At 34.9% G+C, this 27,869-nt stretch overlaps 1 protein-coding gene across 4 annotated transcripts in view; it reads left to right on the top strand.

Moving 5' to 3' along the window:
• The window catches only part of Rbcn-3b (WD repeat-containing protein Rbcn-3B), a 40,952-nt gene that overhangs the window by 8,924 nt on the left and 4,159 nt on the right, over positions 1 to 27,869 (top strand). For 3 of the 4 annotated variants that reach the window (XM_076789287.1, XM_076789284.1, XM_076789283.1), the window contains 16 exons: positions 582 to 672; positions 749 to 1,160; positions 5,501 to 5,721; positions 8,374 to 8,593; positions 8,675 to 8,789; positions 8,894 to 9,099; positions 9,193 to 9,330; positions 9,438 to 9,506; positions 10,049 to 10,150; positions 24,722 to 24,934; positions 25,005 to 25,269; positions 25,339 to 25,558; positions 25,861 to 26,086; positions 26,165 to 26,505; positions 26,586 to 26,909; positions 27,024 to 27,116. In XM_076789287.1, the coding sequence (XP_076645402.1) occupies positions 582 to 672; positions 749 to 1,160; positions 5,501 to 5,721; positions 8,374 to 8,593; positions 8,675 to 8,789; positions 8,894 to 9,099; positions 9,193 to 9,330; positions 9,438 to 9,506; positions 10,049 to 10,150; positions 24,722 to 24,934; positions 25,005 to 25,269; positions 25,339 to 25,558; positions 25,861 to 26,086; positions 26,165 to 26,505; positions 26,586 to 26,909; positions 27,024 to 27,116 (3,256 nt within the window). The remainder of the gene's footprint in view (positions 1 to 581; positions 673 to 748; positions 1,161 to 5,500; positions 5,722 to 8,373; positions 8,594 to 8,674; positions 8,790 to 8,893; positions 9,100 to 9,192; positions 9,331 to 9,437; positions 9,507 to 10,048; positions 10,151 to 24,721; positions 24,935 to 25,004; positions 25,270 to 25,338; positions 25,559 to 25,860; positions 26,087 to 26,164; positions 26,506 to 26,585; positions 26,910 to 27,023; positions 27,117 to 27,869) is intronic. The other variant, XM_076789285.1, reaches the window with a different exon arrangement.

Below are 27,869 nucleotides of genomic sequence, written 5' to 3'. Positions count from 1 at the left end.
TTACAAACAAGGCACTATATCTCTATGTATTTCAGATCTTCTGTTTTCATTTTATACATTTGTACTCAGTTGCTTTGCATGTATCACTACTTCGTTCGTTTCTATATCACAAAATGGGTGAATGGTAAAAATTATTTGAATAAAAATTTGTTTTATCCCACATTTTAGTTTCACATTCATGCTGATTTTATTAATTATGCTTATTGCATAAATAAGTTTTTATATATAAAGATTTAATGATTTAATAAATTCCATAACTATATAGCTTGAAGCAAATCAATATATGCAATGCAGTATTACTTAATTATATTTCTTTACTGAATAAGTAATAAAATAAGCAACTCAAAGTTAATATTCGTTACAGTGTAAATAAGCAACTCCAATTAACATTTGCTACATAATGTAAATAAGTTTTCATAAAATATGATAATTACCATTGGTGGACTACAGAAAAGTATTAATTCTATGCTTTACGAAATATATGAATGTTTATTAAAAATTATTGCTTACAAATAGTGTTATCGCTGAACAAAAATTTTATATGCTAATATAATATATTGTTGTTTGTTTTAATTATACAGCAGCGTTGCAGACAATACAAATTTTCATACTGTGAGTGTTGAATATGACCAACCATATTTGTACTGTACCTTGACACAACCTGGAGATAAGGTAATCGTAAAATTTTATAATAATAAAACAACCATATAAAAATCAAAGTTATTATCACATTATGTTTTTGTTTTAGCCTTTATCGTGTCCACCAGCAATGCGATTAGTTACAGTTCAAAAGCAGAGTAAAACAGTAAAATATTTATTACGTGGTGATAGTGAGGGTGTTGTTGTTCTTTGGACAGTGCCAGAAGTAACAACTCAACTAGCTCAAGTTTGTCAAAATGATCGCTCAACAGCTCTCTCTTTGCCCCCAGCAGTAAAAACAAGTCTTACAGCAGCTTGGAAAGAAATGAAACCACCACCAGTTGGTATATTAGATCAACTAGATAGTGGAGACGGACATGGAATAAAGTTAACAGCTAGCATATATTTACCACAACAAAGTCGTTTAGTTGTTGGTCGCGAGGACGGCAGTATTATCATTGTTCCCGCGACACAAACAGTTATGCTTCAATTGCTTCATGGCAATCATCAGCAATATGATGGTAAAGTAAATGTACATTTTAAGATATTTTCATTACAGATGAACATGAGAACCAGAAAATGTTGGGTCGGGACGTAAAAAAATGTGGAGTGGCGAACGTAGAAAAGGATAGCGAAGCTAACTTCTTTATTTTTCATTATTTTTTTATGTAACTTTTACCAACGTATACGTGGCATTTTTCTGATTAAAATAATACCAAATATGACATGATTCCGATGATAATTACTTGTGTAATGAACGGTTAAAGTTTCAGACGCAAAGAAGTACAGCGTATGGGTAAGAAGAGATGCGGCGAGTCGAAGCTTACGGGAAAGATGAAAGACTGGTGTGAGCTCAGGCCTTTCAGAAATCAGAAAAAATCCAAAAATATATTGGTGAAAGTGTCATAAATAAATAATTAATAATAAGAATGTTTCAGTTTTGATTTAAAGGCCTGAGCTCACGCCAGTCTTTCATCTTTCCCGAACGCTTCGACTTTCCGCGTCTCTTTCTTTTCTATACGCTGTCCTCAGAAATATCATCGGAATTATATCATATTTGGTATCATTTTCATTAGAAATATGCCACGAATATGTTGGTGAAAGTCCCATAAAAAAAAAATAATGAAACATAAAGAAGTTTTCTTATTGGATTAGTAGTGTTCTCCTGGTCTCACACCGATATACCCCACCCGTGTCATGTTCACACTTCTCGGCGGCGACGCGACGGCTCTGGAGCTTCTTGGACCCTTACCATTATCGATGATTCGAGTTTTGTTCGACGGCGGACTTTTATTTTGGTTACGACGTAACCAATATCAACGACGGGACTTTTATTTTGGTTACGATGTAACCAATATCAACGACGGGACTTTTATCTTGGTTACCACGTAACCAATATCAACGACGGGACTTTTATTTTGGTTACGAAAAATATCGATGCTGGAACTTTCGTTTTGGTTACTTTCAATCATCGTATATTTTTCAAAATAATATTATTAATAATTAGTATCTAACAGACGGTGTAAAATTAATTGTAGAATTTGTATATTTTTAAGGGGGCTGTGTCATGTAATCGCTCAAAATTGATCGATTTTCAAAAATTTTTTAAAAGTATGTACGTCCTACGTTCAAATTCTTTTTTGCAATTGATTTAGATACTCTTTGGTCATACGGGACAATTATTATATAGTTTTAATAACATCTTTCTTGGTTCTATCTAGCCCAAATAAAGACATGTTTAAAAATCGTGTCTTACTGGAGTAGACGATTCCAAATCTTAGGGTGGACTAAAACAGAAAAATCGAGATGATTAATCCGAAAAACCAAATAATAATTTATCTTGAAAATTGGCAAAATGGCGAATGTGTAAAGAACACACTTTGAAATTTTGTACCTTTTCGGTAGTTTTTTAAAGTAAAAGAGTATCAAAAATTCAACGTAACAAAATTATTTTGGTACCGGCTATAGCGACTAGTAATGTGGAGTAGCCTGTTAAAATTTTAGACCAATCGGCCATGTAGTTTTGAGATTGTACCTACGCCAAGTGAACAAGTATGTTTCGAGAAAAATGCCTATAAAGTTTTGTATCGACACTGCTACTCCGAAGCATCGTTTTTCTGGAATCGTCATAAGTTTGTCATTTTAATGAACTTCTATATGGTACTGTACTTTCAAAAAATGCAATGAAACAAAATGATATTTTGACCCATTTACATGAGACAGCCTCCTTAAAAATATATAAATTCTACAATTAATTTTACGTCATGTGTTAGATACTAATTATTAATAATATTAGTTTGAAAAATATACGATGATTGAAAGTAACCAAAACAAAAGTTCCGGCATTGATATTTCTCGTAACCAAAATAAAAGTCCCGTGGTTGATGTTGGTTACGTCGTAATCAGAACAAAAATCAAACTGCCGATATTGGTTACGTCGTAACCAAAATACAAGTAGGTGAGACTTATGACCCCCCCCCCTTCGACACGTGACCTAAGTCATTCTATTCGTTTTGACATGCTGAACATGAAATGTATTTGTCATTTTTGGCGCAAATTAATAGTTTTCGAGATTTCGCGGAAAACTACCGCTACTACTACATGAATCCTGCATATATGTACCTACGCGTCCGTGACGGCGCACAGTGGCCAATTTGGACAAAATCGGATTCAAAATCAAGGAACTTTCGGTAGGAATGAGGTAGAGCGATGAAATTTTTTTTAAATGAAAGCTGCAACTTTGTAGAATATGGGAAAAATAGAGAGATTATTACCATCCAATCATTTCAACGAAAAAATGACTTCATTAGTTTTTGTCACAAAAATCTATTTTTTACAAAATCCTGAGGTCGTAGACAAATTTTGAGACCAGATTTGAAATCAGCGTGAAAAAATCTATGGGAAATGTATAGAATGTTAAAAAAAATTTTTTTCCGCGCGTGGTATTGGAAAAACTAAAATTTTCTGGAATCTGTGCGCGTTTAATGAATTTTTTCGAGGTTAAAAAACGTTCGTACCACAATCTCTCTATTTTTCCCATATTCTACAAAGTTGCAGTTTTCATTTTAAAAAAATTTCACCGCTCTACCTCATTCCTATCGAAAGTTCCTTGATTTTGAATCCGATTTTGTCCAAATTGCCCACTGTGCGGCGCGCCGCGACGTGTATGTAGCATAGGCCTTCCTCTTTTCTACTCCTCAGCGTGGCGCGGCGGTCAGGAAGCAACGCATATAACGGGCGAACTTGTTAAAAAGGTGTTTTCTGTATAGAATATAGAGAGCTCGGGATTTCTGGGATTTTTAATATTGAAGAATGTGAGAACTTTAAACATTCAACTTTAAACACAAATTCTATAATAAAATGTTATATTATTTAATATGAGAATTTTAAAGTTTACTCGCTCGCTTTGCTCGTTCGAAAAGAATCTAACCCAAACCAATACTAATTCTACTTGTTAGCAAATTCTATAATATAATGTTATATTGTTTAATGTGATAATAGTAAAGTTTGCTCGCTCACTTCGCTCTTTTTTAACAAGTTCGCCCATTATATGTATACGTTGCTTGCTGGCCGCCGCGCTGAGGAATAGAAAAATGGAGGGCTTATGCTGAATACACGTTGTGGCACGCCGCACAGTGGGCGAAAACGCGCAATCGGCGCTCGAAAATGGGCAATATTTTTGTTTTTAAATAAATGAGGTATGGGGATGTTTTAAGAACATTCCAAAGGAAGCAAATCCGAAAAAAATTTGTTGTTCCCCTCCGCGACCCACAGGAGACCGGCAAAGTTCCAACATAAAATTAAGAACGTGAAATTGTCTCCTTCCACATGATTTTCCCAGTATTCAAGTGCAATTTAAAAGAAAACTATTAGGAATAGCTGAGTTGGGTTTAGACAATACGAAATCTTCTAGGATTTAAAACGATTTTAACACGTTCACGACGTAATGTACCACCGGTGGTACAAATACAACGGCCAAAATACGGCCCCGTCGTGAACGTGTTAAAACAAGTCATTGTTATTATATTTTAAGAATTATAGTTTTTTCACGTGAGCACAAGTTTTTCGCTTAAATTTGAACTTTAAGTATGCATATGTTAGCCGGAACCTAATAGAATCTCGCACCGACTACACTGTGATGAACTATGATTTGTTGACGAAACGATGCAAAAAAATTCATTTTTGACAACTTGCAACAAATCTACCAGAAATTACAGATTTTCTTCAGAAATATTAATACAGAGGAACAGGTATATTTAATTCCTCTTATTCTGCAATTTGTTTAAATCCTGTGTAATTAATAAACACCGTCTAAATTCAAATTGATTTTTATTGCAATTTGAAGCTGTAAATGTTACCTTTTTACCTATTAAATTTCATTCAATTATCTCTAACGCTTCAGACGTTATTTTTTTAGAGCGCCAAAATGGCATTTCCGCTCACTATGCGCCGTCACGGACGCGTAGGTATACGCAGGATTGATGTAATAGTAGCGGTAGTTTTTCGCGAATATCTCGAAAATTATTCATTTGCACCAAAATTGACAATTACATTTCGTGCTCAGCATGTCAAAACAAATAGAATGATCGCGTGTCGAAAGGTGGGGGGGGGGGGGGGTCCACAAGTTCAGCCCAAAATCTTTTAATTACATCATTTTTCGAAAAATTTCTGCAATAATTACTAACACCTAACTTCCATTTGAATAAAAAATAACTTACTTTTGGTCTCTGGGTACCCGAAATTTTCGGGTTCTCGCATAACTCTAACTTTCCAAATACTACTATTCTAATAAAATTATTTTAAATGAAAATTGATATGCTCATATTTTGTTCTTTTTACTCGATTACTTGATTGTTTATAGATTGGCCTCCACACCAAATACTTTTAGGCCATTCTGGACGAGTAAATTGTCTTTTATATCCACATGGAGCTGCACCGCGCTATGATCGAGTACATCTTGTTTCTGGCTCTGTCGATTTTGCTGTCTGTTTATGGGATCTTTATGCTGGTACACTAATTCATAGGTTTTGTGTCCATGCTGGTGAAATTACACAATTAATGGTGCCACCTGATAATTGCAGTGTATGTACAACATCTCTTTTTTTTTTGCAATTATAATCTAAGTATCAACTGTACAAAATATCTTGCTTGAGGTGAACATCTTTAAAGTTTTTGTGCTTTTGGTACAAAAACATGTCAGAGAAGAACATTTGATTTGTCAACGTATCAATACTTTTTAGAGTACATTCACGCTTAAATATACATTCACGCTTAAATACCGTCACATAGTAAAATGAAGCGTACTGTGTACACTAGGATGGCTCTTATTTACTCTTGAATACAATTTTTTTCAAAATTTTTTTGTACGGCAACCCCCAGGATTGTTGCAATTAATAAAAAAAAATCTGTGCAAAATTTGAGCCCGATCGGATAACAGAAAAAGGTGCCCTCGGGCCCATGAATATTCAAATAATTAATTAAATGTTCATAAAATCGTTTTTCTCCAATATCTTCTAAATTATTGACTGTATCGAAAGGTATTGTTAGACAAAACCTATAGATCTGAAAAGTCTGCGTCTTTTGTGTCCCATTACTATTTTTCGTAAAACAAACGGTTTTCGAAAACATTGAGAAAAATGTCAGAACAATGTCTACAAAATTTTTCTGAAATTTCAGAACTTTCATTATCTTTTATCAATAAACATTAACGAAAAATTTGTATCTTCTTTTTTTAACTCTTAAACTTTTTTTTAATTGCATATCATTTTGTAGAAAATTGCGTATATATTTCCTTTGTTAGAAGTCAAAAAAAAAATTTCAGATTCCACTGCATCAAGGGTAAAGGTCTTATAAAGAGAACTACGCTTTCGTAGTTCGAATTCGTAGAACTTTGTCCGGGCGAGGCAAGCAATACGCCGCGCCTCGCCCGGCCGATTTAGAGACAACATCGCAGGGGCTCGCTTGTATAATTTATTTAACGATTCATTTTAGAGGACTTTGGGACATGAAGGACACATTAAGTTGCGAAACTGAGGGACGGATGAGGGTTAATCAAATTTTTCGCTTATCACAATATTTATTCCCTTGTACTGACAAGGAGAGGCCACGACCTTCGGGTCACCGATTCGGTTGAAACTTTGCACACTTATAGATCTCGTTCTCCTGTTCACGAATATATACCATTATAGGGGCAGATACCCAATAGTTTTCGAGATATTGACGATTAAACTTTCATTATTTCCTATGTAATGCCGTATTTTTTCTGACCTATACCAAGAGTCGGTGTGGCACGACGGTAGCGTGCCAAGTTTTCAACCGGACGACCAGGGTTCGAGTCCTGTCGACTAACGCATTTTTTAAAAATTTCATTATGTTTTATCATTGCATATTTATATTATTAATTTCAATCGAAAATGCAGTTCGGATCTTCGTTGGTTGCATTATCGTCCCCAATATAAACTGTCAATAAACAGTGACATTGGAGACGCTGTTGAGATCGAGGAAACTCTTGAGAACGCGACGCAGTTTGAAAATGGCGGGTCACATTACTTACCATTCGTGCTCGCAGTGATAAAGTTTTAATTTTCCTCTAATGATTAGTTTTAAATTCTTTTTCTTCAATGCATATAATGATAAGTACCGGTTTCATTTTGATAAAATATAGGAGGCCGTCGAAAATTATTGGAAAGCATTAAAATATATCACCTCGCAATTCCATTTAAATTATATAATCACCACAGATCAGACAGGAAGTCAGTATCAATCAACGTTCGAAAGGACAATAACATATAAGGGAGTAAAGACCGCACTTGTTCAAAAAAAGCTAGATGAACTTATGTCACATCACAGAAACGCAATAGTAACTTGTTCGAAATCCGGAAAATTAACACAAGATATTTATAAAGACTTCTTAAAATTTAATATATATATTTAATATATAAATTACTATTACTATTTAATTACTATTAATTATCATTTAATATATAATAATAGTAAATAATCCTGTCATTAGTAAATAAATACATGTTATTTGTAATTCAAAATGCAATTTTATGCGTGATATTTAATCGATTGAAATTAATAATATAAATATGCAATGATAAAACATAATGAAATTTTTAAAAAATGCGTTAGTCGACAGGACTCGACCCTGGTCGTCTTGTTGAAAACTTGGCACGCTACCGTCGTGCCACACCGACTCTTGGTATAGGCCAGAAAAAATACGGCATTACGTAGGAAATAATGAAAGTTTAATCGTCAATATCTCGAAAACTATTGGGTATCTGCCCCTATAATGGTATATATTCGTGAACAGGAGAACGAGATCTATAAGTGTGCAAAGTTTCAACCGAATCGGGACCCGAAGGTCGTGGCCTCTCCTTGTGAGTCTTTCTCTCTGATACATTTTTAAGATATCGGAAATAAGAGAAACATTCAAAATTCGCGAACTACAGTGTTTACTTTATACGTGTCCCAAATGCCTAGCCGATAAAAGTCCCAGAACTATCTCCACTGCTGCGGGGTATACCCTGTGAGGGGATCAAAGAATCCACGCCGAAGAATCCTCCTGACCGATATATGTCCCTGGCTAGACCCGTGTTTTAGACATAAATCGAGTAAACACTGTAGATGGAACAACCTGTATAATATGTAAATGATTCTCCATTATGTTATTTTGTTGTTGAAATTATTATTATATTTTTATTTAATTATAATGTGATTGTTTCCTTGTAGCCTAGAATACAAAAATGCGTTTGCAGTGTTGCATCAGATCACAGTGTGACTTTATTATCCTTAGCGGAAAGAAAATGCGTTTGTCTTGCTTCTCGCCATCTATTTCCAGTTGTTACAATAAAGTGGAGACCACTGGATGACTTTATGATAGTGGGATGTTCGGATGGGGCTGTATATGTATGGCAAATGGAGACTGGTCACTTAGATCGTGTACTACATGGTGTGCATGCGTTTTATATTCAGTTTTTCTTGACCCATATTTAGTTATGATATTGCAAAGTCATAAATAAAACTAATACAGGTATTATTGCTGAAGAAGTACTCTATGCCTGTGACGAAAATACAATGACAGCATCTGGTGGATCAGCTGCGGGAGGTGAATTAGGCTTAGCCAATCCTGCTGTGCATTTTTTTAGGTAAATGAAATCTTGCAACATAGATGGTGAGAATCTTGAGTGAATTTTTTGGAGAAGATCCTGGAGAGCAATTTTTTATTACATTTTTGATTCCATTTCTTCAGAGGCTTAAGACACAGAAACCTATCAGCTATAAGGCATGCAACACAAAGAGGGTTGCATCAATTACAACAACTTCATGGCGGACACGGACCAGACCATGGAAGTCAAATAAAAGCGAAAGGCGCACCTTTAATGATTCAAGGCTTCAGGAGTAATCCCAAAGATCCAGAAAGTCATATTTTATTTTTTGACATAGAAGCTTTAATAGGTATTAAATTTTTTATTTTATTTGTAAACAAGGTATGCGATAGTAAATTATTTTTTTTATATAACAGCATTTCCTGTCGTTTTTATATTGTAGTTCAATTACTTAGTGATGAGTACGGAGCTATGTCACCTGGTTCTTTGGAAGCACAGGGTTTAATTTCTGCATCAGAGTATCAGAAGGTTGCAGCCCTTACTCAATCTGCCAGTCCAGATGCTCACAAGAAAATTGCAGGTTAAAACTTATTTTATTATCTCTATAATACATGTGAATATTACTACTGGAAATTAGCCGATATGTATATTAATGAAAAACATTTACAATAACATGCCAATTTGTAGACTTTTTCGGTCGTGTCAAGGATAAAGCAGGCGATGTTGAACGAATTTTAAAGGAAAAGGATCGTCACGGTATCGTGCTCTGTTATTGTTTCATTTTATGAATCGTAGTTTGTGTACATATTTTTGTATAGTGGAAGTTTTGCAAAAAATTGAAAAATAGGGTTAGGTCATACAGAAATTTCTTGCGTAATTGCATGTGCATAAATGTAGGTAGGTTTATATAAGGTACAATATATTCAAAATATAGTTTGAACTTTGAAACAATTTTGTTTGTTAGATAATGTTAGACGTTTGTCCAAGTAGAACTCAAAATTTGTTGCAATCAGATCTTCAATCCATGTATCATAACTGTGAACGATTACAATTCATTATATTTTTGTTATTTACTTGATAAATATGTTTTAGTGAAAGTTTATATAAAGCCTTGTACTCTTGATTTGTTTCAAATTAATAGTACTCTTTTATATTGATTCGTTGATTTATTGATTTTGCATAATATTAGGATGTTGCCATTGTTAATCCATACTTCAGTTGTAGTTTGTTAATTAAAAGATTTGTGTTCAGAACATTGTTTGATTATTATAGTATCTAAAGCCAATTTCTTTCTATAGGTATATTGGCTAAAATGAAGGAGGGTGCAGAGAACGTACACACTAAAATTCAGGCCAAGGTGGAAAGCGTTGGCCTCAAGCCGTCGACTCTCGACGGCAAAGGTTAGCCATGATTTAAGGAAAATGATGAAATCATTGTAGTTTCTGCTGTTAAAATTATTTCGCATGGGTTCTTTTCGTTCGTTTAGATTCGAAATTACGTTTCTTAATATCTGCTTATTTTTTTTTTATAAAATTCGTGTTTATTCTTTAATTTGACGTTTACAATATAAATTATTAAGTATGTACACTAACTTTTGTTTTAATGCACTTACACGTTAGTTTAATGCTTTGGCATTTATTCATTTGACACAAATTGCACATTTATGATTATATCATCTTTGAGTAAAGAAACGATATTACATAATATTTTCATAAAGTGATTTGTAAACGTTTCATGTACCTATAGGACACTAGTTATGTTTTTACAAAGACATGTATCTCTAAATTATAGTTATTTTTTATTTATTTATGTATGTATACTACATACATATTATACTATACTATATTACAATAAGGGCGATCTCTCCGATTTCAATGACCTTGAAATATGTTGTCAAAGTCATCATTCTGAACAACTTTTTCCTATACCGCCGCTCGGCTTTAGTTAATGAGATATTTATAAAAATATGTTTGACATTTTGTTCGGTCGCATCGATTGTTGGAGATGATTTGGATTAAATTTAAATTAAATTGAAATTAATTTTGAGTTGTATTGGTCTAAATTTACTAGTACATTATATGGCTTAACTTTACTTCAGGAAACTAGAAATGTTTAACTTTCTTTATGTAATCCTGTAGGTTTTGGCGTGAATATCGAAAATCCAAGTTTTAATCTTAGAAGATCACTAGTTCAAAAGTTATAGGTGTGTAAACATGTACGATTTTTAGCGTTTTAGACAGGTAACGTGCCATCATGTTGGTATGTAGTAACCGTCGCGCATCGCTTAACGAGCGGAGCCGCTAGATACATATAGTGTACAAGTTGATGGACTTTATAATGTAAAATCCATCTGTTTCATCAGCTACTATTGCGGCGAGGTTCCACTATTAGTTTTTCCACTATTTCGGATAAGCCGAAATTAAGGGAAATTGCGGTATCTGGAAATCCGATTATAGTTCCGGCACATAATATTGTGACCTTAAGTCTGTGTCTGAAGGTTCTGAACGGAAATTGTACAGCAGTTACCGACCTGCTGACTCTGCAAAAGTCACGTGACTACCGTTGACTCTTAAGAGATGGGCGACAGTCACCACATAGCAACATGGTGGCGCCATTGTTTGTCAAAAACGTTGAAAATCATACATTTTTACATATACATAACTTTTGAACCAGTGATCTCCTAGGATTGAAACTTGAATTTTCTCGCCAAAATCTACAGGATTAAATAAAAAAATGTTAAAATTTTTTGGTTTCCTAAGGCAAAGTTTAACCCATTATATTAGTAATGCTATATAAGCCGAAATATTTCTGCCATTATGTCGAAAAATGCAATTATTTGATTGTCGTCTGCAAAATAAAAATTCTGCTATACATACATCTAATATAGTGTTGCTTTCCAGTTCCGTAACGGGGAATATTAGCTCTTGTTTTTCGCAAAATACGCTCTATGTTTTGCGTATGGATACCTATTTCACGTTTCAGTTTCTAAACACGAATAGGTAAGACAGGGGATCTCAACTTATACCGAGGAAATCTAACCTAGATTTAACTAGGATTTAACCAAAATTTGATTTTGATGAGCTTCAAATATGTTATTTGGGGTTTGATTCTGAACAACTTTTCCGAGATATTTTTAAAAAACTGTTTGATTTGGGTTAGGTCTCGGTTAGGTTCGGAAAAGTCATGGGTCGATGAGAGGTCAGAAGTTACCTTGGTAATACGCCGTCCTTACTTAGGGTAGTAAAGTTCCCATAGATGCTGTTGCGTCTTGCAGTCGGAATTGTCTGGCTGTCCAGAGGCCTTTAGAAACATAAATATAAGTATAGGTCTGGGTTAGGTCTGAGTTAGATTTCTTTTGGTAGAGGTGCAGGGAAGGGGGAGGAGCCCCTCTATTGCCATAAAAGACAAATTCAGTCATTGGAAAAAGGCAGAGTTTGCTGTAGTCATCCTAACAGTGTTTTGCCAATATCTAAAAAACTAAGATCGAGCGGCGGTAACATGTATAGGAAAAAATAGCTGAGAATGACGACCTTGACAACATCACAGTAAGCAATTTGCTACGAATTTGCCATCAAAATTTGTCTACAAATTTCGATCCATCTGTTTCCAGATTAGGCTCGGTATTTGAGTGCAAAGTTTGCAGTCAAAATTCCATGCCAAATCAAGATCAAATCGAGGCCCAACCTTGGCTTCGTTATAGGGGGCAGATCGGACACACTAACAAGGAGACATCATGACCTTTGGGATATCGATGGTGTTGTAACTTTGAACATTTATAGATCTCGATCTCCTGTTTACGAATATACAGGGTGATTCTTTTGAGTAAGGCCACCTAAATATCTCTTCAAGTTATTGTGATGCAAAAAATATTTGTTACGTAATGTGATGGTGTCAATGGACCAAATATGTGGCAAGTATACTTTTTTCCAAAGGTCATTTTTTTCGGAGTTATCAAGAGTTATCATCGGTGTTTTTTGATACATAACTACATTTTTTTGTATTGCATCGTGTAACTGTTCGACAGGTACATCCAGATATGTATAAAAACATGACCTTGAAACGACCTTAATCTTCGAAAATTAAAGTTTTACCTGAAACTGATGTCGAATATCTTCGGCCACGACTCCTGAACCTATGAATGCGAAGAAAATATTTTTTATCATACTTAACGTATCGACCAGCAGATGTGCGCGCGCGCGCGCGCGCGCGTGTGTGTGTGTGTTAACTGTTAAAACAACACTCACTTTCTCTTATCATCAGAGATGTTCAAAATGGTGTCCTTCTACGGTGACACACTTAGAATGACCAACTGTGCAGATCTTTCAATTGTTTCGGAATTAATATCAGTACAAGCTCTAACTATTCGGTTCTCCAGGTCTTCTGGTGTAGTTGGTAGTTCATTATAAACTGTTTGTTTCAATTTTCCCCACAATATAAAGTCCAGTTGATGTGAGGTCTGGTGAACGCGGTGGCCATCCTATAACTCCAGTACAACCAATCCATAGAGTTGAAAATTTAAAATCCAAAATTTGTTTGACAAGGCGTGCAGAATGAGCCGGGCAACCGTTATGCTGATATTACATTCTTAAATGTATATCTAGTGGTACATCATGTACAAGCATTTGTAGCTCATTTTGCAAGAATGTTGCATACTTTTCTCCATTTAAAGTACCGTTCATGAAACAGGGACCAATTATTTGATTATTTAAAATGCCACACCAGACGTTTACACTCGACGGTCTTTGTTTATCCATTCATCTTAGCCAGTGTGGATTGTCAATTGACCAATAATGCATGTTTTTTAGATTTGAAAGACGCTTCATCAGTAAATAGTACTCTTTTAAATGATCCATCATTTTCATATCGCTGTAAATCCCACTGAGAAAAATTCATACGATTTAAAAAATCTGTTCCACGAAGGTCCTAATGTAACGGTAAATGATAGGGATGAAATTTTTCTTCTTGAAGTTTCCGTATTACACTACCAGTTACACGGAAATTATTGGTCACCTTTGCATAAGTACAACGTGATGGATAATTACGGTTTGGAAAATTATCTTTGTACATTCGAACCGCTTCTTAAACAATGATCAGCTTTACCGTGAATGAATACCATATTAAACTGTACGTCGATACACTGATCAATAAATTGAAACCGTTCGGGATTTAAAACCGTTAGGTATCATCAGTATTGCGATAGTAAACATGTTTATTTACATTCAAGGTCTTGATTGTAGTCTTGGTCAAAGCCTACGATCTCGATAGACATCAGTTCTAGGTAAAACTTTAATTTTTGAAGATCAAGGTCATTTCAAGGTCATGCTATTATACATATCTGAATATATTTTTCGATCAATTACATGATGCAATAAAAAAAATGGAGTTATGGATCAAAAAACACCGATGACCTTGATAACTCCGAAAAAAATTACCTTCGGAAAAAAATATTCTTGCCAGATATTTGGTCCATTGGCACCATGCACATTACGTAATAAATACTTTTTGCATCACAATACCCTGAAGAGATATTTAAAACCAACCTGTATACCATTATAGGGTAGACACTCAATAGTTTGCGAGATATTGACGATTAAAGTTTTTTTGCTTCAGTGAAATATTATTCTTTCCAGGTTGCAACAAGAACCGACGTGGCGTGATGGTAGAGTGTTCAGTTTTTATGCAAATGACCAGGCTTCAAACCCTGTTGATTGATCAAATTTCTCTTAATTCAATTTTATTTTATATTTGCGAGTCATTTATCTCAAGTTAATTAGATTTCACGCATAAAATTGCATATTTCATTATAAATAGCATAGTTAGATTAGAATACGTACAGTTATTGTTATGTACATCAATGGTATTTGTCGTAGAAATAAACAAACATAGCTCTTGAGATCGTGGAAACACTTGAGAACACGACGCGACGCGGTTTTAAAACTTCGGGTTACAATTCCTTACCATTCGTCTACGCAGTAAATTTTGAATTTCCTTGTAATGATTAGTTCTGAATTCTTTTTCTTCAATGCATCTAATAATAAGAACCTTTTTTATGTACTTTATTTAAAAAATAAAAATATTGCAATTTTATGCGTAAAATTAACTGAAATTAATAATATACATATAAATCGAGATAAATGATTCATAAATATAAAATATAATAAAATTTAAAAATAAAAATTGAGGTAGTCGAAGGATTTAAGGGGGCCGGCAGGCATTTGGCCTTGACTGTCACGCTATGTTACGCTTGCCTTTTTTTCTAGACATTTTACGTCTTAAATAAGTAAGTAATCAATTAAAAATGCATACCACCGTGTTTGTACATGTCTTTGCTACGTCTGTACAGAGCCTTTTTTTCGATACGAACACTAAATCTTTCGAAATTAAGAGAATCTCACTGCGGCAGCCATCTTGTGACGTCATACTTGCTTCAGAAAGCGAGTTTTCTGTCGAATATTACAAATTACTCCACGATGAGGTAGAAATTCGCAATTTGGGCTCTGTACAGACGTAGATTGGACTTTTAGGAAACACAAGTGACCACTTTTAAACTGCTCATTGCAATATTGGAGCGTCAATTTGTCAAAATTTTGACCCTTGCAAGTTCATATACGTATATTGCAGAGAGATTCTCTTAATTTCGAGAGATTTAGTGTTCGTATAGAAAAAAAGGCTCTGGACGGACGTAGCAAAGACATGTATAAACACGGTGGTATGCATTTTTAATTGATTACTTACTTATTTAAGACGTAAAATGTCTAGAAAAAAAAAGGTACAGCGTAACATAGCATGACAGTCAAGGCCAAATGCCTGCCGGCACCCTTAAACACTGGTATTCCGCGTGGAACCTTGACACGATACCACCACGCCATGCCGATTGTTGTTGTAACCTGGAAAGAATATTGTATTTCACTGAAGCAAAGAAACTTTAATCGTCAATATCTCGCAAACTATTCAGTGTCTGCCCCTATAACGGTATATACTCGTGAACAGTAAAACGAAATCTATAAGTGTGCGAACTTTCAACAACATCGGTATCCCGAAGGTCGCGATGTCTTCTTGTAAGAGCGAACTTAACATTGTCCTAAGAGTAAACCCTGCTGTATGAGGGAAACCGGAATTAAATGATTGAAAATACATGAAACTTAAAATTATATAAATTAGAAGTTTAAATAAAATTCTATTTTCCCTTCTACAGCAAGGTTTACTCTGATTTTGCCCGATATATACTAGTAGAGCAAGGACTTAGTGTGACCGACCTGCCCTTTATTACGTAGCGAAGGTTTGGCTTCTATTTAGCATGGAATTTTTCCTGCAACATTTTCACTGAAATTCCGATCCATTTGTTTCCGCATTTGGCTCGGAATTTGTCGACAAGTTTTGGTGCCAAATTCATGCAAAATAGGGACCAAATTCTGCTCCAAGCAGGGTATGGTATCAAATGGGCAATTCTTTTGCTCGCAAAGTTTGATACAAACATTGCGCAAAATTTTCTCGAAACAGCATTTGACTAACTGGGATATTTCAAGATCATTAAAATCGGAGAAGTTGCCCCTATTGTAATTGATTACCTTATACATATATTTATAGAAATACATAAAAAATAATAATTTATGTATACATACACAGGCTCACGAAAGTATTCAAACGCCCTTTAAAACAGTATAACTTTCTTTAAATTGGATAAAACGACCTGACTTTTTTTGGGCAATTAGAAGAATTGGTTTTCCAAATGATTTGCAAAAAAGATTTTGAAAAAATTGCCATCGGTAAGAATTACATGAGAAAATAGAAGTGGCACTTTCCAAAACTTTTTTATTTGAGCCTGTAATGAAAATTTTAAATATGCGTTTTGTAGATCTATGTTAGTTATATACATGCTGAAAATTTTATCGAAATCGATTAATATACACACGGGCAACTAGTAGTTAAAAGTGGTGAAAATCGTAGTTTTTCACTTTTGGTCAGTTTCTGCTTAAAATCCACAGACTCTATCATCTTTCGATGCGTGCTGTTTTTATCTGCGTCAACCGATTTCGATGAAATGTTCAGCGTGTGAATAACATAGATCTACAAAACTAAAATTTTAAAAAAATTTTAAATTTAAAAGTTTTAAAATTTAAAACTTAAAATTTTCATTACAGGCTCAAATAAAAAAGTTTTGGAAAGTGCCTTTTTTATTTGCTCTTATAATTCCTAGCAATTGCAATTTTTTCAAAATCTTTTTTGCACATCATTCGGTAATTCAATTCTTCTAATTGTTCAAAAAAAGTCAGATGGTTTGGTCCGATTTTAAAAAAGTTTATACTGTTTTAAAGAGCGTTTGAATACTTTTGTGGGCCAGTGTACATACAAAATATGTTACGAGAAAAAGAAAACACCTGCATATCCCTATTAAAATCGAAAATCATGAAAAATATTCAAAGTAAAAACTGTACAGTTCGAAGGGACAAACAAAATATAAACGCATTTTTTATTTGACATTATTTTAAAAACTATTTAAAAGTCGTCGATATATGTTTTAAATGGCACTATGTACCTTTAACGTCATAATAATGTAGTTGATGTCAAGATAAGCATAGCACAGTTGAATCATACATTCGAAGTCGTTATAAATCGGGTCATTAAACTCCTTTTGATGTTAATTACGACGTTATAAATTTAAATATGTTCGTTTTCAAATAACCGTAAAAGTAATGCCAAACAATGATTCGTTTCTACCCAGTCAGCCAAACCTGCTTCGAGTGTACTTTGATCAATGTTTGTAATCGTACTTTGCGAACAAAAGGCGGTCATTTTGGTGCCAACACCATGCTTGGAACAGAATTTGGTCCCTATTCGCTATGAATTTGCCGACCAAAACTTGTCGACAAATTCCGAACCTAATGTGAAAACAGATGTCTCCGTATTTGAGTGCAAAATTTGCAGGCGAAATTCCATGCCATATCGAGACCAAACCTTGCCGTTGTGAAGAGGGTAGGTCGGTCGTACTAAGAGCGCACCTATCTTGCTCTAATTGTAAGAGTAAAGATCGGGAAAAATCGGGGTATACTTTCCTGTAGGAGGGAAACCGGAATTTTATTTAATGTTAAGTTTTATGTATTTTCAATAATTTAAATATTTAGAAATCTTAAAACAATGACAATAACGAGTTTTCACGATACTGTGAATTCTCGTTACGAGTCAGTCCCGCCGTTCTTTTTACTGACTCTTATACGAAATCCAAGGTTCTCGCCGAGCGTCGCATTTGAAATACACAGGGCACGCTGGAAATCATATCCCGCTCATATCCGTCTACAAGTCATAAAAAACCTATGACCACGAAGCGCTAGTGACAAGAAGACTGAGAAAATGTCCGTCTCTGATACAATGTTGCACGGAGAAATGGACAGCGATGCTCGAGAGCGGTCGCCACCGAGGAGTGTGCCACACAATGTCGGCTATATCGGTGTGAGACCAGAAGACCACTACTAATCCAATTACAAAACTTCTTTATTTTTCGTTAGTTTTTTATGAAATTTTCACCAACATATTCGCGGTATTTTTCTGATTAAAATGGAACCAAATGTGATATAATTCCGATGATATTTACTTATGTAATGAGCGATGAAAGTTTGGAACGCAGAGAAGGACAGCGTATGGGAAAGAAAGAGACGCGGAGAGTCGCCGCCGCCGGCACAGATCAAAACCCGCGTGAGCGCAGGCCTTTAAATAAAAAATTTAACTTCTTTAATATTAATTATTTTTCTATAAGAGTTGCACCAATATATTTGTGGCATTATTCTGATTAAAATGATACCAAACGCGATATAATTCGGATCACATTTACACTAATTTTCCGTTAATGTAATTGTTATGGGAAGACTTCCATCGTTCGGTACACACGTAAATATCATCGGAATTACATACAGTGTGTCCCACGAGCTCTTTCCACTTGAACATCTTGGTTATTTCAAACAATATGAGAAAATGTTACTTACAGAAGTTGTAGGGTTTAAGAAACTACATAATATGGTATAAAATATATTCTTGGAAGTGGAGGCGTAGAGAAGATATAGAGGTCACGTTAGTTTTGAAATGTCCAATTTTTTTATGCTAGATTTCCGAGTTATTAGTATCCGATAGATTGGCGTATCCGAGTATAAAAGTACTAAAGTGTATTTGTCCTAAAACTTACCGTTGCTGAGATATTTGACGGTTTTCATTCTATTACTTTCATTATGGTACGTATTCAAAGATATGCTCACTACGTCAAATGTAAACATTAGTAGGCTTTCGACGTCTCTCAGTGTCAGTCATTTTCTCAGTTAGTGAACATAAGATAATCAATATGAAATTTTCATTTGAAGAACAATTAGAGATGCTTCTAATTTATGAAGAAAGTAAGAAACACGCAATTGTGGCTCGAAATTTGTATGGTGAAAGTTATCCAAACCGCATATGCCCTTCACACAAGATTTTTGAAAGATTGTGTAAAAAATTAAAAGAAACTGGAAGTCTCACTGTTCGTAAGATGAATCGTGAAAACCTGTATGTAGTGATGAAGATAATGAAATTAACGTTGTTGCAATGGTACAACAGTCCTCATATCAGTGTACGTCAGATTCAGCGCGCATCTGAAGTCAGCAAAAGTTGTACATCACGGATTCTCACTCGTGACAAATATCATCCGTACCACATTAGCCTTCACCAGAAATTACATGACATGGATTATGTAAATCGTGTTAGATTTTGTGGATGGGCTCAAGAGCAGCTACAAATCAATCCACTTTTTTTCTCTTCTCTGGGCGTGTTAATTTATATAGCACGCATTATTGGTCAGTACGAAATCCTCACTGGCTACGAGAAATTGATCATCAAAGACGCTGGTCCATTAATGCGTGGTGTGAAATTATAGGACAACAAATAATTGGGCCTTGTTTCATTGACGACACTTTTACTGGTCAAGGACATGATACGTTCTTAAGAAATACATTGCCAAATTTATTGGAAAACGTGCCATTAAGCGTTCGTGCCATTAAACTTTCATCACTCATTACACAAGTAAATATCATCGGAATTATATCATATTTGGTTTCATTTTAATAAAAAAATACCATGAATATGTTACTGAAAGTTTCATAAAAAAATAAAGAAGTTTTGTAATTGGATTAGTAGTGGTCTTCTGGTCTCACACCGATATAGCCGACAATGTCGTGGCGGCGACGGCTGTCGAGCTCTTCGGCCACTCACCGCGGTGGTGTGGGTTGTTCTACTGACTCCAAATTGTAAGTTGGCACAATGCGGAAATAGGTGGGTCGGAATTTGTAGACAAGTTTTGGTTGCAAATTCATAGCAAATCAAGAGCATATTGCGTACTGGGTATTATCATATTTCCCGTGCTAAACAATACAACTTTCGTTTTAGATACTTCCTTCTGTATTAATTTTCTGAGATATTTAATTGTTCTATTTCTCGTGTTCTACACTGTGTATGTAATACATATTATAATATACAGTCGAGGACAAAATTAAGTGGATACCCTTTAAATAATAACTTTTTTAAATTGGATCTAACGACATGAGTTTTTTTGAGATTTTAGAAGGATTATTACTAGGTAGTGTATAAAAAAGTTAATCAAGAATTACTATTGTTCGAAATTGCGAAGAAAACGATGAAGGTCACGATTTTTAAGTTCTTTTTATCTGTGCCTGTAACGAAACTTTAAAGTATTCCTTCTGTAGATGTAAATAAGTAAGTTGTGTGTACATGCACAAAGTTTTATCAAAATCGATTTAGATTACTGTGAGCTATAAATAATTAAAAATGCAGAAATTGTGAGAAACTGCAATTTAAATCTATCGTAAGCCCAATATTCAAAGATTCTTACATATTTCAATGCTTATAGCTTTTTTATGTGTTAACCGATTTCGATGAAACTTGATGCATGTGTATAACTTAGATCTACAAAAGGCATATTTTAAATTTTTATTATAGGTGTTACGAGCCAGGGCTGCGAGCAACGCGAGAGGCCGGCGAGGGGTGTTACCCCAGGAATATGGTTTCGATTGTTAGTTAATATTGAAATCTTTGTTGATTTGAATCTAAGGTTGGTTAGCCTCGTAACTTATATATGTATATCTTAATTGATACAATCCGAGCGGTAAGATTGTATCATGTGGGAACGTTCAATTATTAGATTAGGATATTGGGCAATAATTAAGGGTTGTAGATTACGCGAGTTAACAAACAAGACAAATATATTCTGAATTAAGGTAATTACATGTGTAGTTGTCTGTGTCGCGAATGAATGTGATAAGTACACAATTGGAGAAATTGTTACCTATGCTGCACGGTGTTGACGCACTGGCAATGCGGGGTCGGAGAGCGATTGTTGAAAGCCAAACAGAATATTCACGAACTACCGGAATCTATAAGGTTACGTTTGATTCGAAAGGGACTTTTACCCGATCTCACTAGAACTGACTCTTACGCGTGTAACGCGACGTGACTGCACGATTACTATACCGCGACCGAATTACTTCTGAACCGCTTCTCGACTGAACCGAAGAGGATGAAAATGAATGGGTTTATATACCCTAAAAAATGAGAGGGAAATGTATCTGTTTTATTCTACAGTCGCGTACTCGTATTTGTTGTTTCTAGTGAGTTTAAAGGTTTGCAGCTGGATCTTTTGTTTAAAGTGGTAAAACGAAGGGTTAGCCAGGATGTTTCCTATCAAAGACTATCTTGACAAAACGTTCCAGAAGGGAATGTTTTGAAGATTTCCATATTAAGAAATTGTACGGTGCTGTTACTGAATCATGCTTCATGCCAGCTGCGTCCAGCCGGAGTACAATCATTAAACAAGGGGCCTGTTGGGACGCTTTTCGTTCTCAGAAAAGAGATTAGAACTTCTAATCGAAATGAACGTGGAGAAACGTCTCTATACGTAACATAGGCACCGATAAAAAAGTTAAAAATCGTGACCTTCATTCTTATTGTCGAAATTCCGAGCAATAGCAATTTAAACAAATTTTTTTACACATTTCTTAGTATACTAATCCTTCTAACATCTAGAAGAAAACTCAAGTCGTTTGATCGAATTTTAAAAAGTTATTAGTTTTTAAAGGATGTCTACTTAATTTTGTCCCCGACTGTATTACTGCAGTCAGTCTTATAATTAATGGCACAAATTTTAAATCAGAATAACTTGTTTATAAATGGACCAAACGACTTCAGTTTTTCTGCCAAGCTAGATGGAGTAGTTTACTAGACAATATGTGTTGACAATATATATGAAAAATGTTGTTCAGTCTGAATTCCAAAAAAAAAAAAAAAAAAAATAGTAGAAGTTGATTTTTACAACTTTTTATTTGAGCTTGTAAGGAGAATTTAAAAAATGTGTTTTGTAGATTCATATAAGTTATGTACATGCTGAAAAATTCATCGAAATTGGTCTGTTGGTTTACGAGTTATAAACGATTAAAATGTTGAAAATCGTCGAATAATAGGATAAAACTGTAAAGATTTAGAACTCATAATCCATTCAATCAATTTGCATGTGCATAATTCATATCAATCTACAAATTACAATTTTTTTAATTTTCGTTACAAGCTCAAATAAAAAAGTTATAAAAAGGAACTATCTCCATTTTTTTTCTTATTCAGACTAAACACACTTATATCATTTATAAAAAAGGTGTACAATTTGAAGTGTGTGCCATTAATTACACTGTCCAACAAAATTAAACTTTTTTCGAGTTTTGCAATACCTGTTGGGTGATTCTTATACACTTTGTCATCCTAAAACCGAATCTGAAAGTAGAATTGCTCCATCACGCAACGTTTTCGAAAAATTTTGGTTTTTGTAAAAATGCCCGATTTTGATACGAAACGACGTGTTACGCAAATACTAAACACGCGAGAAAGTTCAAATTTGAGTCAAGAGATAGAGGGGACTCTCCTCTACATATTCATATAGTCAATTATATTTTTATGGACCTCCTAATAGTTCTAACTGGTTGTTAAAGTTTGAAAATGTGCCGACGCGGGTACTTTGTACGCTCTATTTTTGTATTTATGTGAAAAATCCTTTATCTAGCAGGAATTTACTATACAGGAATGCATTCTACAGACATTTCTGGTAAAGAAACCATTCACGAAAAGTATTTGGTTCCCTTAATGTACGAGAAGGATCAGAAAATGTTAATTGACAGCGTGTGCGCGACGCGTTCGCGCCAGACGGCCATTGCAGCCTTTTCGCGACTCGCCAGGGCCGTCGCTATGCGTAGTCGACGCTGGTACATTTTCAAACTTTAACAACCAGTTACAACTATTAGGAAGTCCATAAAAATATAATTGACTATATGAATATGTAGAGGAGAGTCCCCTCTATCTCTTGACTCAAATTTGAACTTTCTCGCGTGTTTAGTATTTGCGTAACACGTCGTTTCGTATCAAAATCGGGCATTTTTACAAAAACCAAAATTTTTCGAAAACGTTGCGTGATGGAGCAATTCTACTTTCAGATTCGGTTTTAGGATGACAAAGTGTATAAGAATCACCCAACAGGTATCGCAAAATTTTGTTGGTGTTGGACAGTGTTATGAGACTAACTGTATGTATATTACATAAAATTCAGATATACATACAGAGTGTTGGTTGTTAGACATATAGATATTTTATATATGTATAGGGTGAGTCACCTTTTCCGATATTTCAAGGTCATCATCGTTTTTTCAAATGACCTTCGAAAGAGTTATTCTTCAAAAAGCATAACTTAACGTACGAAGACCATGTCCATACTCTATTAGGATTTCATCGATTTAAATACGGAAACATTGTCGAAAGCCATCTCTTGTTCACAAACTGCCGTATCGTGCAGCACTTTGTGTCATATTATATCAATATTATTTCAGTCTCAGTTTTGAAATGTCATATTTGATCGGTGAAAAATGTGATATTGTAATCGTCTACTGCGAATGTAGACAAAACACAGTGCAAGCTCAATTACACCATGCAAGAACATATCCTGATCAGAGACATCCTGGTTTTCCAACTATCAGAAGCGTCTTCAAGCTTTTTCGAGAAACTGAAAGTGTAGAGAAGAAAGAACGTGTACGAAATAAATCGAAAACAAATGTAAATAATGAAATGAGCATTTTAGGTTCCGTAGTTGATAATCCACATATTAGTACACTTGAAAACGCCAGACAGTTAAATCTTAGTCAGAGAAGCGTGTTAAGAATTATACACCGGCATAAACCACTACCATTTTGAACACATTCTTGAAAATGCTAGACAGTACGGTAGTTTGTAAATATAAGATGCTTTTCGATAATGTTTCAGTATTTATATCAACGGAACCCTAGTAGAGTACCGCAAGCATGAACTTGGTCTATGTACGTTAAGTTAGCTTTTTGAAGAATAACTCTTTCGGAAGTCATTTGAAGGTCAATATATTAAACATGGTTGAATTTGTCTTTTCATTAGCCATAATATTACACTAATCAAACTAAGTCGTTCTATTAAAAAAAAAATATCGGAAAATATGACCTGGAGAAAAAAACTTCCCCGTTATAATAATCGCCCCACTGAACCAAACATTTTCTTCCTGAAACATTTTTTCGTATTACTAAAAACAACGGAGATATTTTCGGGGAAAGTCTTAGGTACCTCACCCTGTGTATTGACTGCTCAAGCTTAATATTTATAATATACATGTCTCATATATTTCAGGTTTTTGTTTTATATTAATACTTTAATTTTTACATTTCATGCTGCTTTAAAACTTTCCAATATTTAAAATTAAAACGAATTAATTTCTCCTTTGTGAAGTAGTTTTTTACATGTTTATTTGAGAAGGCCTTTAGAATAGAGTATATGGAAAGCTTTAACATTTAAATTCCTATTACACTTCATTTTGTCAATGCACACTTCACAGATTGCATATTCATCAATTTATACATGTCTAACGTTCGAAATTTTTACAGGTGAAAACTGGAATAGTAGTGATGTTGCAAAAAACAATTTAAAACGAAACGGAGCTTTTAATGAACCAAACGCAACTATGGAAGTTGCTCAGCTCATACTAAGCCTATTACATTCGTGGGGTTTAGATCCAGATTTGGATCGTGTCTGCGAAGGGAAACTAGGTTTACTAAGACCCATGGTTTCCGTTTCATTTGGAGTATTGTCTAAAGGAGGTAGGAAGTTTAGAATTTTACAGGCGTATCTTTATACATATAATTCTTTATTCATTATTGTTTATTGTAGGCTACATGTCACTGCTGCTACCAACTTGGCAGACACAATTGGAACCAGTTGGTGAACCCACAACTCAATTAGAACAACGTTTACCAGTTGAATTAGTTAGACAGGAGAGGCTTACCAGAGCATTCACGGCAAGAGCACATTGGGAGCTATCTACCACATTAACTAGTAATCATTTGTTGGCATTAGTTGCTTTGGCAAATACTTTAATGTCAATGAACAATGCAACTTTTGTACCTGAACAAGAAAGGAATCGAAAAATGCATAGGTTAGCGCTGTTTTTTTTTTATAAAAGAATTGAAATGTAGAGTAGATTTCATTTTTATGTTTTACATAGGCCTGGTAATAGATCAGCAGTAAGTTGGAATAAAGCCGAAGAAGAAAATGAGGAAATTTATACAGCACAGCAGGCACAGATTAAACAAGGTTGGTCCCTGTTAGCGACGCTACATTGTGTGCTCCTGCCTGACAAAGTAACTGCACAAGGCGGTGCAAAGACGTTTAAACGACCTCAAGTCGAAATGATGGCTAGGAGATGGCAACATCAGTGTCTTGAGGTTAGTTATTAGCAAAATGCATTCCAAATAGCACAAAGACATCTTATGTACATCCGATGTACGTCCGTACTGGACGTTCTGTATGTACTGGGACATCCCAATAATGTCCATATGTTCCCTATACGTTTTCGTTATGTTCTGTAAATATCGTAGGAAGGTCCCATGTACTGTAGGACGTTCTAGGAATGTCCGAAATAGACGTAGGACGTTCGGACGTTCTGAACATGAAACGGAAATCCTATTGATGTACGGTGCTATCTGGGATCTAATGAATGAACTCAGACAAGATGGTAATATTTCAGATTCGTGAAGCTGCTCAAGCTTTATTGCTCGCTGAATTAACTAGAATGGGTCCAAAAGGAAGAAAGACACTTGTAGACAGTTGGTCGCAGTATTTACCAATGTATAGTACTCAAGAACCCATTGCACTACAAATTCAGAACCAAAGTCCTCCAGCATCTGGTAGTCCTGTACCTCCAGCAGAATCGCATCAAGAAGAAGAAGATGAAGAAGAGGAATTAACTGAAGGTATTTAATATATTAAATTATACTTATTCGATTTCTATCTAGAAATATAGATATGCAAACTGTACATACTCATATCAGCAAAAATAAATACAGCTAGGAAACCGTCAAGCGTAGCAGAACTTAAACGGAAGCAGACGACAGCGGTTGTATTATTAGGTGTAATTGGAGCTGAATTTGGTCAGGATGTTGCCACTATGAATCATAGAAAAGATAATGATCAAAGGCGAAAGAGCTCAATTGTAGAAGGTTTTGGAATAGGAAATAATGATCTTGCTAGGCATACCAGTATGGCACTTACGCATCTATTACATGCACCTCACTCGCCAAAATTACCCTTACATACTGCTTTAAGAAGAGCAGCAATTGATCTCATTGGTAGAGGTTTTACCGTTTGGGAACCTTATCTTGACGTGTCAAAGGTGTAAACGATCATTTATTAATACTATTCAATAGTATATAGGCAAAAAGCAGTTATTAATTTCACTCTCCGATAATACAGGTATTGTTGGGTCTTCTGGAAATGTGTTGCGATGCAGATAAACTAGTACCGAGCATGACTTATGGTCTTCCGCTTACACCACAGGCAGATACATGTCGTACAGCACGTCACGCTTTAACTCTAATAGCTACTGCCAGACCTGCTGCTTTCATTACTACGATGGCACGAGAGGTAGCCAGATACAACACATTGCAACAAAATGCGCAAACATTAAATGTAAATATGGGTGCAAGCGTTCTAGCTAAGGCAAAACCAGAAATACTCAGAATTGTTGAACAGTTAATCGACAAAATGCAAAGTGAAATGAACGACCTTTTAGTGGAGGTAGGAATAGTATTACTCATTAAAGTTAGAAAATTTGAAACTTTATATTATATTTCAAGCATATGCAAAGTTTCAAATTTTCTAACTTTAATGAGTAATAATCAATGTTCACAGGTCATGGATATTATTTTACATTGTTTGGACCCAGGTCATCTGAAAACCAAATCATTAAACGATGTATTTCCAGCAGTGTGTAGATTTAATCAAGTAAGTTCATCAAAATGACATTTATACCAAAATCATTTCTCTACTTTTGATTTTAAATATTAGCATTTAAAATGTAGAGCTATTATAATATCTATAGAGGGTGTTCGACTACAGGTGGGAGAAAATGTAAGGGGTGGTTCCCCATGATAATATAAGATAAAAATGAAGATTAAAAATGAGGCAACCCGACCAATAGAGGTATAAGTTGCGTATGTCATAGAGGCACGACAAATTTAATTTGTGATTTTAAATTGTGATTTTGGCTCCATTTTTTAGTTATTAAAATGCAGCAACACGACCAACAGAGGTGTACGTTGCATGCGTCATAGGGGCGCGCGACAGTTATGTTATCAAGTAACAGATACATTCTTACCTTGGTTCTCATTTGGGGCCCCAGCGAGGTGAAAATGTTTTGAGGATTCACAAATTAACCGTTGCACGACATTGAACCTGCCTAGTCGTTAAAATCCATAAGGGCATTTCTATTAAAGCCTTGTCACCTCGCGGGGGCCCCAAATGAGAACCAAGGTAAGAATGTATCTGTCACTTGATAACATAACTGTCGCGCGCCTCTATGACGTATGCAACGTACACCTCTGTTGGTCGTGTTGCTGCATTTTAATAACTAAAAAATGGAGCCAAAATCACAATTTAAAATCACAAATTAAATTTTCTCGCACTGACATTCGAACACCACGTATAACTAACGATAAAACTTCGTCATCAATTTTTTAGGAAATAATTACATTCAAT

Source organism: Halictus rubicundus, chromosome 6, assembly GCF_050948215.1.
Source record: "Halictus rubicundus isolate RS-2024b chromosome 6, iyHalRubi1_principal, whole genome shotgun sequence".
In the NCBI taxonomy this organism is placed as follows: domain Eukaryota; kingdom Metazoa; phylum Arthropoda; class Insecta; order Hymenoptera; family Halictidae; genus Halictus; species Halictus rubicundus.
This window is presented reverse-complemented; position numbering and strand designations above follow the sequence as displayed.